The 16,698-nt window shown below is 39.3% G+C and overlaps 1 protein-coding gene across 1 annotated transcript in view; it reads right to left on the bottom strand.

Moving 5' to 3' along the window:
* MCTP2 (multiple C2 and transmembrane domain containing 2) overlaps window positions 1–16,698 on the bottom strand; it is a 125,181-nt gene that overhangs the window by 57,172 nt on the left and 51,311 nt on the right. The window contains exons 12-15 of the mRNA XM_075100636.1: window positions 10,554–10,740; window positions 9,620–9,713; window positions 5,568–5,670; window positions 3,085–3,187 (exon numbers count right to left, since the gene is read on the bottom strand). Coding sequence (XP_074956737.1) covers window positions 3,085–3,187; window positions 5,568–5,670; window positions 9,620–9,713; window positions 10,554–10,740 — 487 coding nt within the window. The remainder of the gene's footprint in view (window positions 1–3,084; window positions 3,188–5,567; window positions 5,671–9,619; window positions 9,714–10,553; window positions 10,741–16,698) is intronic.

Raw genomic sequence — 16,698 nt, 5'->3', positions numbered from 1 at the left:
GACCAGCTCACAGTCAAGGATAATGGAAAGCATAAGTAATTTTACTGTCTCTGAATTTTTGTGCAGTAAGGTTATTAGTGTGTTAATGTGATGATGAAGGTGTACACATGCTTGCAAAACGCCAGTGTAAGACTCCTGAACACATTTAAACCAAAATTCACTGTCAAATTAATTAAACATTTCATATCCCTCCAACATATACTTTATTCAGGGCAACTTTTCATTAAGAAAAGAACCTAGTCATCCATGAACAATTCCTGAAGTAAACTTACTTCATGTGCTGACAGCTCACAAGTCAAACTTGTGCCTTTTTAACAGGAAAAAAAAAAGGCAAATCCACTTCTATTTTCAAAAGGGAATTTAATGCAAGGTAAATATTAGGCCTGATTACCTAGAGAAATTAAACCTGTACGATTTCCAAGGCTTCCTTGAGTCTTTAACTATTGTTCTCTTTCAGCATATTTATCTAAATGGTTCAAAGGATGCATTCAAATTTATAGTCAAAATGACAACATATATCAAACTTCCCATTTCAAGAAAAAGAGCAAAGAAAATTGACGTTCTCTGTCTGAGCAGACTGAGTTAATAGGTGCAAAATGTTTTTTAATCAGAAGCAGAGATGAATATATTTACACTAGATTTGACTGAAATAGGAGGCAGAGAAGTTTGGACGGGAAGGAAGAAGATCAGTTGGCAAGAGAAAGCATAAACAGTTTTTATTTTATTTTTTTTTCCCCCCCTCAAACCTTGGACAAAAAACCTAGGCTGAATAGTTTGGATGTTACCACACACATGCACTCCCCTCCTCTGCCTTGTTACATGCTTCCTAAGGGATACTTGACAAATGCCTATAAAATCAACAGAAAATCCAAATCTAACATCTTCTCACTGTGAGCCCACACAGCCTGCTGCCGATCATGCAGACCATTTGGCAAGCACTGGATCTGCAGGAGAGCAGCTGCTCCAGCCACTCTCTTCCAGTAACATCAGAGATATGAGGACTTGGGGAAAAATTAACGAAGTGATCAAAAATGGAATAAAAGATGTTAAGAGGTTTTTTCCTCCCTGTAAACATCAAATCATCCTCCGTGCCCAACTGACTCTAACAGTGTTCTAAAACTGGAGATATTGACAACTCAAGCCACTAAAATAGACAAACAATCTAAACTATCCCCAGCCTCAAAAAGAACTTGCAGTCCAAGCCATGGAGGGAAGAGGATTGCAAAGAACATGATAGCGTGCGAGGCACCAAGAGCTCAGTATTTACTCCTCAACTTGAATAGCTTAGGCTCTTCTTATCCCCAAATTGCAGTGGTCCCCCTGTTCTGGTCTCCAGTATAACTTGGAAAGAGCACACAGTGGATGAATACAAACACATTTTTATGAAGAGATTCAGAAGTCACGTTGCTTTTAATTCACATACACAAGAAATACACTTATTTAGACAAAATAATAACAGAAATGGAGCATATTAGCTTATTTCTTTACCACTATAAAGCATTCCTTAGGTGGGGATCATCCCCTCTAAGCCAGCTCAAGAGTTTTCTGGGCAGTTCATTATTTATTTGGAAACATCAACTATTTGCAGTTCTCCTCTCTGATCTTGCTTGGTCCCTTACCTAAACTATGCTGGACTCTGTGGGGCTTATATGGCCCGCTTTGATCAGATGGGACCTTTGCTTTCCTTCTAGAAACCTCCCATTTCTCCAGCCTCTGCTAGGACAGAGCCCCACTAAGCCGTTATTGCAATACTGCCTTTCCTGCAGCAGCCCACCTCTAAAACTCAAAGACAAACTCTTGCCTTAACCATAGAGACGTGTGCCAGCCTTTCTGCAGGGGTGAATATGCTTTCAAAGAGATGTTTCAAAACAATACTGCAATTTTGTACTCTATAATTTCAATCAGGATTCACCGTCTGGCTATTCGAGAGTGCTATTACCCACAGCATCACGCTGTGCGTTACCGAAAGCATCTCACTACTGCATGTATCACTTGAATCATGTTGTATATTGCAAGTGTGAATGTTTGTACAGGGCTCGATGGAGTTCTCATTGCATAAATACCTGTCACAGCCTCTCCTCTGCATAGGGACCCTACTGCAAAACACAAGTGCCTTAAAACTCGAGGAAACCCCCGTGCTTACAGTGAAGTGTGTTTACATGGCTTGACTGACATGAGCACAAGAGACCCGTGATGTTTCAAGCCTCATCTGCGAATTGGTTTAATAAAAGCCACAGCCTAGGAAGTTTTTCTCAAACTTTACTGCAAAAGCTACAGAACCTTCTGTGATACTCCACATACACGTGGAGCTGTTTACACCCTCTTCATCTGGTTTACTCATTCTATTACCACAAGCCTTGTTCCAAAATTAAATCAATCTTACCAAACGCAAAGCTGCTTTTACCCCATTTCTCTATTAATGTCTTTTAATGACCCCTTTATGATCCTCTCTCTTTAGCCTGGCCTTTTTTGGCCATTTCAGAAAAAGCTTCAACTCTCCTTAATCTCCAGAGCAACCGCTTTCCCCTGAGCTCACTTTGTTTCCAGTTTTGATTTTATACTCCCATGGTACCGCTCACTCTTCACATATTTGTTTACAGAACAAAAGCCACCAGTCTTTAAAAGCACTACAGAGTAGAAAACACCCCTTTTAGGTAATTTTATTCAGCTGTGCCAATAACAACAGCTATCTCTAGTCAATCCTACTGCGATGTGCAATTACTTTCTTGGAGTAAAAAGTAGTAAGACAGAACAAAGACATGCTTAAAACGTTACCTTCAGAAGATGATGTGGAAACACACAGAACAACTCCATTATGTTTTCAGACCTACATGGCATATAGTACAGATGAAGTACAGACACTTCTGCAATTTTCTTTCCAATCAACCAAATTTGTACTAAAATGGGTTGGCAACGCTCGTTACACTAAGGAGAACTATAAACACTGCCAACTAAGGCATATATAGATCAAAAACCTGTTTGTCTCTAAATCTGTGTTGCTTTGTGCTATGGGGAAAAGAAATGCAACTCATTCCCAGCAAAACCATCAATGTTTGAATGATATATATGGCAAAGGTAACTTACAGACAGCAAAGGGATGGCAACTTTTCCAAGAAAATCAGGGGGTTTATCTCCATCTTCATCAAATACTGTCACTTCCAGAACATCATGAATATCTTTAATAGGGCTGGAACAAAAAGTGCAGACACATAAAAAATAATATTCGATACACATGCACACAGGCTCCTCCACAAAGATCTGAGAATACTGTTTTACTAATTAAGTTTGTATTACCTTAGAGTATAAAACTAGCATTTAATTAAATTCCCCCAAAATATGAATCAAATGGTGGGTATTCCCCAAGCTTTCCCCTCATCTTTCCGCCCCATAACTAGGTGAAGAAAATAACTACCAGACAGTGACATTTTTTGTGCATTGATGTTGATGCTAACAGTGTAGAACTCAGCTCTCCAACAGAGAAAGCCGGTCACTGCAGAGGTCAAGGACTGAATTCAAAACCAGGCTTCAGGACACTAAAGAAATAGTCTAGGAAACAAAACTTTTATAACTTAATTTGACTTGAACAATTACTGAACTATTATCCCCCTTTTAAGGTACTAACAAAACCACTTACTTTTAAAAATACCCTAACAACCCTAATTAAAGGCCAAATGTAAAATATTTTTGTTTCATTCAGTGCAAATGCCTACTGATGTGTCAGCTGGCACTTAAGTATTTATCAGTTCATTAATAAATCACTCTCATTTGAGAACAGTTATATCTGTGTGCCTGCAAAAGCATGGGTAACTGGAGACTTACGAGTTGCATTCATTATCTCCTCTTTTCCTTTTTCCATGGGCTAAAGAAAGAGGTAGTTGGTACAGTGTGTCTTTGCTGTTTAACTCAGTGCAGCTGTTCTGCCCAAAAGAAGGCTATTTCAGAGCAGTCCTGCCCCTGAAACTTCTGCCTGGAACATGGTGGAGTTGCTCCTCATGGATCAGAGCCTTAACCTAAAAGCCACTTGGTTGTCTCTTCCAGCTAGCAGTCGTAGCGTGTTCTGTGATGTGACCCAGTGGCAGCCAAACAACCATGAAATGTACCATTTTTCAAGACATTATGGCTTTAAAATACATCAAAACCTGCCACTTCTGCAACCATACTTCCATATTTCTCTCCAAAGCATTATAATTTTCCATATAATAAAGCTACCAGTCGTATAAAATATTAGACCCCCTCAGTGACACGGACAGATATGTGTGTTGCAGAAAATCTGAATATGATGGGAAGGGCTCTCTGGCAGTATTAAACACTCCAGCTGAGATGGATTCATCCGCTCAAAACAATCCACTCTGCTCCAAAATAAGTCTAAATCATCAATAGCTTTTAAGGCACTTAACTGAAATTTTTAAAACTGGCCAAAAATCTAAGGAGAGATGTGAGAGCCTGGCTGGCTCTGCAGATTTGGTGCTTGGACTAGCTGTGCATTAGCAATAAGAAAGTTAGTGACAGCCCGCAGCTGACATTTCTGAGACCCACAGGAAGTACAGACACAAACTTTCTTTTTAAATTAAATAATTTTGGATTCTTATTAGATCTATTTTGTTGGCTGAACATCCAACAAGACTCATCTGCTGGCACAATCTCAGAATAAACAGTGATGAGTGGAAGTTTCTTGAGAACAGACGAAGTAAGGGAAAGGACTCCAAAAGACATGCATTCAGCTGCAGCCATGAATTAAACAGAAATCCGTCAAGGTACTTCTGTCAAAGAGATCAGATACTTTCTATTGTGTTTGCATCATGCCCAGTATTTATGAATGTTGCGTTTGAAAGAATTCCACCATTCTCAAACTGTCCTGCCAGTGGAGACGTGCAAAGAGCGTAAATGCCCCACTGCCAGCCCTCGCAGTTGCCTTCCTTGCCACAGACTACTACAGTCTTGGAGACGTTTCTCTAATTCACAAAAAATCTTTCCCAGCACAAAGCAAGGTCAAAAATTGTGCTGCCTAAAAGAAATACCTAAATTATCACCTTCATAATTAATAAAGTTACAAAAAGAAAACCCCAACTTTGCTTTCCCTAAAAATTTAACCTTCTAATTTGGGGTAAACTATGTTTGCCTAGTTTAGATTCAGAAGATATACCAGGAGAAACATGAGCTCTAATTTTCGGCTTGCTTACAAATGAAAGAAGTATTCTACAATGGTTCAATGAAACATTTTATTTTAAATTACGGAAACTGTAGGCGTGAGTATCTGGTCTCTACTTTCTGTTATATTATCTCTTGGATCCAGCTATGACTCCATTATGTCTAGTCATGATTCTTCCTATAAATATCACAGTAATTTTTCTTTTAATGGCTTCTATTAATAAACTCCATGCAAGAACTAGTAAAAGGCAAAAGGCTTTAATTGAGTTATATTTGATATTTCTCCAACAGCCTCTCTGACTATGAAAAAATGACATAGCTTAAACTTGACATTTGTATTTTCCCAGAGTCGATAGCTTTTAGAGTTAAGCTGCTAACTGTGTGGTGTTGCCGTGTGTTTCCAAAAGCAATCCACTTACAACGTGAAAACTTTGTTCCACTCTGGATTGAGGTTCTTGTAAACAGTGTGTGTTTGAAGACTGTCATTTCCCAGCTCTAATACACAGAAAGGATCACTTTTACCTAGGGAAAGATCAGATGGGGGGGGGGGGGGGGGAAAAAACAAAACATAAAATAGAAAAATGAAGTGGGTCAGTTATTGTATTTAGCATGAACACTGTTTCTTTGCAGTAGGATTGAAGAAGTGACTGGCCAAATAAAAATACGATCCATTTCAGACAACTGCAAATTGCCTCGCTCTGTTGGAATGACTTCCTAAATAAACAGTATCTCCGATGCATCCTCAGTCCTAGAAACTCTAACACTTACCTTACAACTCATTCGGGTGGCTTCAGTCTAATATCTGAAATCTGAGACTTACTGTGAATCATCTTTAAGTCTTTATAGCAAGAAAAAAATCTGCTCACGTTGACAATTATTCAGACGACATTATGAAAGCAGTACCGTCATTCTGGCTCAGGTAAGCATCAGTGCTGCAGCTACAGCTCTCTATTTTAGCCTCTGCTTAGAGTTTGTGGTCGTCTGCAGTTGATGACAGTACCCACGCCATGAGAAGAGAAGCACAGCACTGTGTCTGGGTCAGTAGCATTTCTTCAATCAGTTCCACGTGAGCAGGTCCTTGAAGCTATGAAGACCCTGTACAGTGCCACAGCTTAAACAAAACCCAACATCAACCGGAGAATCCATGCGTGAACCAGGTATCGTACTTAAAGCAAACCAACACCTCAAAACAAACAAAAAAAAACCCAACCTCCTTTCGAAAGAAAGATGTCAAAGTGAAACCTATTATGGTGAAGACATGTTTGCTAATGTATTTTTTTTTGATAACTCACATTAGACAAATTTGTAGCTTTCACAATTTATTGCAGCTCAGCAGTTTCCATCGTGAACAGAATACCCTTTATCAGCATGTCTGGCTCGGTATCTGAATTAATCTCATCTTCAGTGTTCATGTATAACTCAGCCACAGACACTCCAGCCTAACTTTTATGTAGGCAACTAAATATGCCAGCGAGGCAGGGATTTAGCTAGCAGACAAAAAGGATATTTAAGCAAAAGCTGTCTTTTTCTTAATCCTTATTTTTAGTATTATTAAAGCAGAGCGCTTAAGGTTCTTCCTCTGAGAAGTTTATACACTGAACAGGAATCTTTTCAGTATGTAAGCAATGGATATTAACTAGTCAGTACTGGTAAAGTTTAAAGACCATGTGTATTACTGGAATCTGTTTGTCTTCTCCTTCTCAGCTTACGTGCCCATTCTCTGATAAGTGTGGAAAATGCATGTTGCCTTTCAGAGAAACTGCTTGAAATGCAAACTGGTATATGCCAAAAACAATCCCACTGTATAATTTGGTATTCTGAATGCTATTTTTTGGTCAGTGAGCAAATGCAGTGTTTGAGAATAACTCTCATGCGTACACAGAAAACATCCAACAAAGCAGAAAGTCATTTTCACGTCAACAAAACTATTATCTAGGAATATAAAAGTATGGAAGGCTCACACTGGGCTTGCTGTGGCTGGAGAGCTTCTACATATTTGATATATCTGTGTTGAAACTAGCCTAAAATTTAAATCATATGGATTTTCAAAACACTGTTCAAAACCAAAGCAGATACTATGTTGTTTTCTGATAGCTATTATTATAGTAGGCTAAAAACTTGCAATTAAAATCCATAATGCCGACATATAATCAACTGACAACAGAAATCCAAATCACACGAAAATCCAATCTTTACTGTGGGAATAAGGTATAAGGTGGCATTACAGTTATCAGATAACTGGTCTGCAGAAGTTCACCTACGCAAGACTCATGACTGCTGTAGGACAGGACAGGGAGGGGATGCTACCTGCTCGCACTGCTCCTCAATTAACCCTTGGAAATCTTTGTACCCCTTATTGTCTCTGCAATTATCCCTTTATCAGATTTTTAGCTGGACTTTGAATTTACTTTTATCAATAACAATAAATCTGAGCAGTCTCCCTGGCAATGCAGGAACTATGGCACTGCTCTAGGAGGGCTCTATTATGGAAGCCCATAATTGCTGCACTAATCATTTATGAATGGCTCAGAACAGATAATTAATCTTTATGTCTCTCATTTCACGATCAGAAATTATGCTATTTTTACCTAAAATGGCTGCATCCTTTTGCAATTTGGTGGGTCTATTACTGCATAATACTAGGATATTTTCAGCACTGCCATTGAAAAACAATTTGTCATTTGCTTCATGAATCAGGCTCAAAGCCTGGGTTATTTTGAATATAATGACAGACTGAGTAACCTTTTACTTAAGCAGAATTTCATTCTGTGCTATGCACAAGGAATGTGTGTCACATACTCTCTATGAAAAGTCTTTGAATTGCAGAATCAAGAACCTGCATGTCTCTTCCAATGTTCATTATCCACCCACAGGCTCCTGTTTAAGTACTGAGGGAAAGGGGGCCAAATCCATCACTGATGCAACTGCATTAGTAGCAGTGAAGTTTTCCAGAGGGTAAATAACTTCCTGGGCTCAGCTTTTTTTCCTGGGCACTGTCTATATTAAAAACCTCACGTATTTCTAGGTAGCCCTAGCCTTGCCATTTGCCAAAGGTTCTGCTTTGCTCTGGTACACTGCTTATTAAATCGGTTGGTAAGGTGCAGTTACACTCCTAACAGATTTATACATTACGTCAATTTAGAAATGCATTTCTGTACAAGCTAACGTTCATTATTGGCAGGGGGTTTTTTTTGTTTGTTTTCAAATTAAGTTCTTCAGGTTTTTTAAGTACTGCTGTCTCCAGTAACCACTTTTTCTTTACTCCCCCCTCCCACTGCAGGGTTAAGCAGGGAATTGAAACCGAAATAGTATTGTGATTAATGTTGGCCTTTCTCCTTTGGTCCTTATTTTAGGAGCAGCGTTCTGATATGTTACAATGTCTGCATGAATACCAGAGAATGGAGCGGGAGTGTTTTCTCTCTAGTATCTTTCCTGCTTTTATCAACAAGTTATCTAAAAAAAATGATTATGTCAGCAAATATACAACACACAATGCTGTGTCTGTGAATTACGAGCTGCTGCACAATACAGAGGGGAATTAAAAGGTCTCCAGAATTCTGGAGAAGATGATAATAAAAATAATAATATCCAGGCATTCACTCCAGATATGTATCAATTCCCTAGACCTTCCCTGGAGAAACAATATAAGGTCATATTTTTGGTGTCCGTTGCTGTCAGGACCAAGCACAATTTGAGGTACAGCGCAGTGGAAAACCCATTCTTTCTTGGAGTAAGAGCACCAGAAAGATCATCCCAAACTGAAGCCTCAAACAAGTGGTAAGAGAAACCATCGTACTCACTTCCCCATCGCTGGCAAACTTTCTTTATCAGGTGACAGCCTGCAGCACCACCCAAACCCACACGCTCAGCACAGTGTCAGATGCCCCTCCAAATCCTTCAGTCTCATTCACAAACTCACAAAGCATCTGATAAAAGATGGAGAGGCTGCTTTGCAGGCACCATCATTTATATCGACTCTTACTTTACATATTCCTGCTGAAAAATACAACAGCACACCATGCTAAGTGCTGTTATTGGTCACGCTGCTCAGATCTAAAGGGGAAAACAGATTTCCACCCATCGGACCTTCCCACATACTTTTGGGAGTGAAAACCATTTGGTATCTCAGTTCCCTGCGGCAGGTTTCACCACTGGAATAATGATATTTAATTTTCCTCGATCAACTGACAGTACTGCACAAAGTCTAAGTTGCACTCACGATATACTATGGCATTTCACAGTATATTATAGAATCAGAATCATTAAGGTTGGAAAAGACCTCTAGGATCATCAAGTCCCACCACCAACCCAACACCCCCAGGCCTCCTAAACCATGGCCAAAGTGCCACATCTACATGGTTTTTGAACACCTCCAGGAATGGTGACTCCACCACCTCTCTGGGCAGCCTGTTCCAATGCTTAAATTTTATCACTATAGCACCATATGCTGGAAAACAATAAAAAAAAATACCTGCAAAATCTGCTGCCAACAGGTCCACTGCCTTTAAAACTTTAACTTGTAAGAAGCCAATGTCCTTTATGTCTCGAAAGGAATTCTTTATACACTGCAAGGAGGAAAGCGTAAAGATATATTTTGTTTGTAATCCAGTAAGAAACAGAAAATATTGAACTACTAACTGTCTTACATTTTCATATCCATCACTATTTCTGTGGTGTTTCATTTCAGCAGCTGATATACCCATAAACACGTCTCCACTATCCCAGCCTCACTGCACCATGACCCCGAGGTTCACAACTTCGCACGCCACCCGCTCCTAAGGAAATTCTCCATTCACATAAGTTACATGTTAACTCTATGGTGGAGACTGAAAGGAGCCCCGCGTCTTTATGCAAGTATCATTTACCCATTAAAACAGAAAATGTCAGGAAGGCAGCACGCTCACTTGGGAGTGAGGAATCTGTCCTCAAAGGTAACTTTGACTTGGACTGTGCAAATTCCTCATGTCTTAGTCTCTCACCCGATTTTAGAGAGATAGACATGCTTACTCCTTCTCGCCCAGCTTTTGAGGGTTGAGGCATGGAAGTCATCACATGGGTTTATCTTCCAACAGTTGATATTCCAGAACATATCCTCCCCAAAGGAGGAAAGAAAGTTAAATATCCTATGACGTCTCTGCGATACTCAGTGTGTCTCATTCCCCATGGTAATCTCTTAATATAATTCAAGCTTGCAAAGAAAAGTATTAGTTGAAAACTCAACAAATACAAGCAGCCAAATTGCTTGGGTCTATCTGCCCTGCCAATCTCCCTGTCATTCTAAACATAATAACTATTCTGTGTAATAGTTTTCTCTTGTAGGAGACATGTTATTATGACTGGACACATTTTTTTTCCTGTAATTTTGACTACTTTCATAACTGAAGGAGAAAAAAATGCAAACTCACATAGCGCTGTAAAATCTGTTGCCTTTCACTGGGGTCTCCCAAAGGGCAGACACACAGATCAGAGATAGACACTCCCGTACACGGGGCAACAGCAATCAACATTAGCAGGGACCCCGGATGTTTTTCCAGAGGCAGCTCTAAGCAATTGGTCTGCTTCGTTGGCAGGGCAGTAATGTCAACTTGGCACCTAGAATGACATTGCCAAGGGTTAATAAGAAAAAGGAGCTGGAAAAAAGAAATAAAGCAACATTTATATTGATTTCAAGTAGCAAGCTCGGACCAGAACTTATTCCGTGTTCAGGATGGAAAGAATGCAAAAAAATTTAAAAAAGCATCTCAAAATTAAACATGGGAAACCAATTAGCCAGTTTCTATTGCACTTACTGTCAGTTTTGCTTTCTGGATCACCTACTGGTAAGCAGAGGTAAAAGGTTTGGGCTCTAAGTACAGTAGGAACACTTAACTCTGGCCTGCCTCACTTCCCCTCTAAAATCCCCTAGTGCTTTGTGATGGATTTGAAACACAATTTTATTTCACATAGGGGAAAAGAAAAGGGGCAAACGCAAAATTTAAAACATTAGGCTAAAATAGATTAGTTTCTTTAAAGTCACATAATCCATTTTATGCTACATTATACTGTATGCCCCAATCTCTTTTACAAGCCTTACTAGAGCTACATTCTCAGCGTACTGTTATATTTCCCAAAGGGAAGGATTGTCTTAAAAGTCCCCCCCAATCCATGCATGTACTCTGTATAATTAACCTGATACTTTCCCAAAAAAAATAAAAATAAGAAGGAAAAGAGAAACATTCATAAAGAGACAATAATAAAAGGTGAGTATGGGCTAAAGCAGGGAGAGATCACTACACAGCCTAAGTGAAAGGGAGCGGTTAAACGCAACAGAAAGCCTAATCACTTGGCTCGGCTAAATGCCTTCTATTTAGAAGTCCAGTAAATGGAGTGGAACTTTTCTGAATCTCCGTGGGGCTTGGCTTTTAAGAACAGGCTGAACAAAAGTTACAGAAGAAAAAGAAAAAAAATTAAGGAAAGAGAAGCTTTGTTGCTACAGTGCAAGGGGAGGCACATTTCTCAAAGGGACGGCGAGCGGATGATGGAGAGCGGAGAGCTTTCGCTCCGCTTAATGCCTACCGACAAGTTTTTATTTAAACTAAACTTGTTAAGGTGTTGTCTTAATAGGCTAAAATTCCACGGGGTTCCCCCAGGTGGGTTTCTTCTGGGTAAATGGTGCATGTAGTGTTCCTGATTGATCCCATTCCAGTAGTAGAGCTGGAGCGGTTTATACCCATCTGCTATAAATTGCATGCTTTCCGCTTCTTAACAGCCTATTTTCTGCAAATGCTAAGGGGGGCAAAAAAAAAAACCAAACCCAAAACATTTCAGCCTGCAAACACAAACTATGTTATGAAGTAAAAGTCACTGCTCTGATGAGTTTATAAGTCATCCAGTAGTCCCACATAATAAAGCATAGATCTTTGTGTAAGAGTCTTCTGACCAGAATCAATGGGGATGACTTTGCCTTAAGTGTGCTCTTTGCTATTCACCACCCTGAACATACAACAGGTTGCAAGTTTACTCTTATTAACTGCTTTCGAGTGCTTTGAAAGAGAAAGAAAATAAACCAGGAAGAGTACCAACACTGCACGGCGCGTAGGCTGCCTCTCAACACAATTCCTAAGTGTGAGAGGTTGCATTTAAAACTCATTGCTCTGCCTAGACTCTTCAGAAAGATATGACAAGAGAAGATACAGCAGAAAGGAAAACAAAACAACAACAAAAAAGGCAAGCCTTTGACAAAAAGACCTTATCAATTCCACACTGGAGGTCAACATCCCCTTGGCTGCATTAACACAGTTGCTTCTCAGGCTGCAGCAGTTTTGCTGATACTTTAGGTATCAGTGCAAAAGGGGGAATATATCTTTATCTCGGGGTTTTGTTGGTGCAGTTTTTTGGGGTTTTTAGTTTGGTTTGGGATTTTTTTTTTGTTGGTGTTTTCCTTTTTGTTTTTTTTTGTTGGGTTTGTTTTTTTTTTTTGAGGTGAAGAAACTGAAGCAATGAGAGGGGAAAACTCAGGGTCACCCAGCTGGTCTGTGATTCAGCTGGCAATACAGGCCACATCTCCCACATCAGCATTTCATACACCACCCACTCAACACAGTCCACAGCTGGGAAAAGCTGCATTTGCTTTTTTAGGTTAAGAACTTTCCACAGGGTAAAAGAGAAAAGACAACTCGTTCAGACTGCGATGCATCTCACACCGATAGATAACCTCAGAAATGTCTCGTATCTCAAAGACAAGGTTAAATATAATTCTAGCTTGCTTCGGCAAATTGGAATTGTTTCTCTTATTAAAAGAATTTGATTAGCCAAAGGTCAAAGAAAAGATTGAGTATAAAGGGCGTAGGGGTAGGAGGGACGCACATGTGGAGGGGAAAACAGCAGGAGGTGGAATATAAGCATTTCTTCTTCAAATCATGTCTGATTTCCGTGTAAACTAACTTCCTTAAAACATCTGTGTTCACTCAAGGTGATGGTATGCCTCTGTATTTTCTTTTGAGGAACTGAAAAGAAAATCCACATTTGCACTTGCAAATGGCAAAAGGCTTAAGGAAAAAAAAGACAACCTGTTTCATTTAGGTTATACAACATAACTGATCAGACTGCAAAGAATGCAGCTTGGTAAAACAATTAGGCATTCAATTTACTATATAAATTCAGCAGCTTCCACACAAACACTTCTACGCTATTAGAATGAGTCTAACGATTTCCAAACTACTTCCCCCATCCTCCTGAAGCAGAAACTCTTGCTTTTCCTTCTTTGTCAGCTTTCTATCTGCAAGAGCTTATTACAGATAATTATTTCACAGGATAGTGGTAAGAGGCTATGGTGATGGGCACAGTATAAAACTAACGGAGGCAATCTGCTTTTTGCTCAAAAATTGCCCGAATGCAAAGAGCAAAACTCTCAAATTATTTGTGTTTTAGGTGATACAAATGATCTCCCGAGTTAATTCTCAAAATTGTAATCCTATCTCAGAATAGGATAGCTCTGCTTGTTGCCATCTTTTGCTACATTACATATTAAATGCAGGTATAATCTTTCACCCACATGGCTATAAGCATGATCTATAGGGGATACAGTTCTGAAAATTGAGTGCATTATGCACACAAATGTATCACTTTTTTTAAAAAAAAACACAATTAATTAAATGCTTTCCTTCCTCCTCCTGATCAATATTTAGGTCTACACCTCTATATAGACCTCTAGTCCCGTAGAGGATTATACCACAGCTTTAGTTCTCATTTAAGACCATTCTTTTCACTTACAGCCCTCATCTTTAGCTGCCAAATTTTTTTTTTTGCCCTTTTTTATTAATTTTGCAGAGAAATATTACTTGAGAACACTATTCAGTAAATCTGAGGTTAAATTATTTTTTTTAACTTTATCAGGGAATCAAATATTAAAATTCCACTAAAAGGTGCCTCTCACCAGTAATCATGGAGTTGTATTTTATTACTCAATCGACAGTTCATCAAATTATGATGAGTAAGTGTCCTTAAATGTATATAAATACATATGAAAAAAATCAGCACAAACCATTGACACTTTTCCCCCCCTGCAGAACTCTTGAAAGCCGGTCACAAAAGAGGCCAGAATCATTATCACAGTATAGAGTAAGGTGCATCTATGATTAAATTTGGGAAGGAATTTCAAATGCCACAAGTGTCAGGGAGACACTTAATAAGGCCTTATTGTGACTTATTCTACAGATAAGTTTTGGTTGTCTGATTCTTCCCAAATTGATAACATTTAAATGGAAGGTTTGGACGGAGCTGTAGTGGATTTTACTGCTCCATCACCGCAGCATGGTCCTTAAAATAAGCATTGTTTCTTGTTGCAAAGACACTGTTTCCTGGAAACATTTATCATAAAGATATTGGATCCACTCCAATCTCATAGCTCATGGTCTTAAGACTAGCAGTTTTTGTAAAACCTCTTTCTTGAGGTAAATATGTGAAGAAAAAACCCCAACGTTTTGCAGCATCGCTTTTTTCAAAACATCCCTTAATACAGAAACACTCGCTAACAACTTGGCATAAACAATTTAACTCTGCCTGGACAAATTCTGCACATGTTTACACCTTTGCTTATTAATATACACTAACATCATCTCCTGTTTATAGCATGCCTCTTATCCCAAAGGACAGAAAAAGTGCTCAGTAAGTGTTACTAACAGTTCTGTGCAGACTAAATAGAGGGATTATTTCATCCAGCACCAAAACACAGCTACCCCTCAGCGTTGGACCCTGGCAGCTGAACCACTCTATGCTGCAGTATTTTAAGCCAGGAGGAGAAACTGGATCCAGCTGAAAATCTAAGGAGGACACAGGTAGGCTGAAGGTAATAATTTAACTTGCGGTGTGCACTGTGAGGGTTCATTTCGTGATAGGAGAAGGGTGACATAAAATGGCACCGAATGTTTCTTCACACTAATTCAGAAGCAGACAAAGGCCCCAGGTGTTAGTGTTTAGTACCGGAGGTCTAACACATTTATTATTCTACATGTTCCATAGTCTCCAGAGATGCTTCAGGTCCTATTTCAAGAACAATATTTTACCTTGAAACCAAATTATGCCTGGGAGAAGAGCCATGTTCCAGGGGCTTAAGGCATCCATCCTACATGAAATCCTGGGTCTAAAGGAATTAACAGAAGTCTTTATTCCACAAAAGTTCAGCAGTCTGGGTTATCAGACATGACTCCACCTTGTGCATCTCCTCAACTTCATTTATATGTTAAATATACATATATATATAAGGGTCTAACCAACACAGTTTAACCTACATGGCTCCGAGGGAGCATAATGAATTCTAACTCTATCCACAAACCGACCACAGACTTTTTCATTAAGACCCAGAAAATTGTATCTTTTCCTTAAAACCATGCAAATTATTTGAAGGCAGTTGGGTTGTACTGCTGTTCGTAATGACCGAACATAACCCACAAACATTTTACTAAAGAATCTTTCTTACAATGATGTTGTGAAATTCAGAAATCTCAAAACTGAACTTGGAAGTCACGGAGACAATAAACATGGCACCTCATAATGCTTTTTGTCTACAGAATCCTCTTCCAGATTAGACTGCACTTGAACCCTTCATAAAATGTTATTTTTTGGATGTCAAAAGTTTCTACACTGTACAAGCAAGGCTTGTTATTATGCGCTTGGTGTTTACCTATTCTTGCAGTCGCTCTTTAAAATCTAGTATAATTTTTCCCTGTTTTGATGCTATAGAAAAATTGCTGTGCTTAAGGCAACAACAGTAACATTTTTTCTCTACACAGACAGCAAAAATAACTTGAAGGTAAATCTAACATACATGGGCTTTCCCAGTGCTGAAACCTTTAATAATAGAATAAGCATTTTGCTGATAATTTTTTTTCCCACACTGAACGCCACCTGCCAGAAACCAGTAGAGGAAAAAGAGAAAAAAAAACAGGGGGAAGGGGGCAGGGGAACGTAAGGAAGAATTGCTCCAGCATCAGGGAGACTGAACAGAGGCAAACCACAAACACTGATACATTTCCTAACCCTAAACAGAATATCAGAAGTAATAAAAGTAACTGTGAGAATGGAAGGAACAGATTCATCTTCAGCCTCTTCTCCATGTGATGAGCAATAGCATTCAGCCAGAAAGCATTTCCTGCTCTGCAAAACCACAAACATTTGCAGAGCCAAAGGGCATTGTTCTTTTCAGTGAATAGTTTCAAACTATTTGAATGCTTAAAGTAAGAGTATGAGTTACTGTTATTTAGTCAGCAAGTTGTGAAACGCTTGCCAGGTGAGAATGGCAAACAACTGCAGACAGGACCCCTGCCCCTAAGAATTCAGAGGTTGTGGCACTGACCCTGCAAGCAGATAAGCACGGACAGACCAAAGAGGGGCTCCGATAAATTAAATGGTTCTTGGAGCTGCTGCATGTAGCCAACCGTGCAGATGCAGTTTGGGGCTGTGGGCCCAGAGGACAACACTGCAAGCCAAAAGAAGGGAGCAGGCAACCAGAGGAAAGATATGGTGACTACTAGGAAACCAAGAGCGTACTAATACTGCACAAAATAAGGAGTT

The sequence above is a fragment of the Phalacrocorax aristotelis genome, chromosome 7 (assembly GCF_949628215.1).
Source record: "Phalacrocorax aristotelis chromosome 7, bGulAri2.1, whole genome shotgun sequence".
Taxonomy (NCBI): domain Eukaryota; kingdom Metazoa; phylum Chordata; class Aves; order Suliformes; family Phalacrocoracidae; genus Phalacrocorax; species Phalacrocorax aristotelis.
Note: the sequence above shows the minus strand (reverse complement) of the source record. Positions and strands in the feature narration are given on the sequence as shown.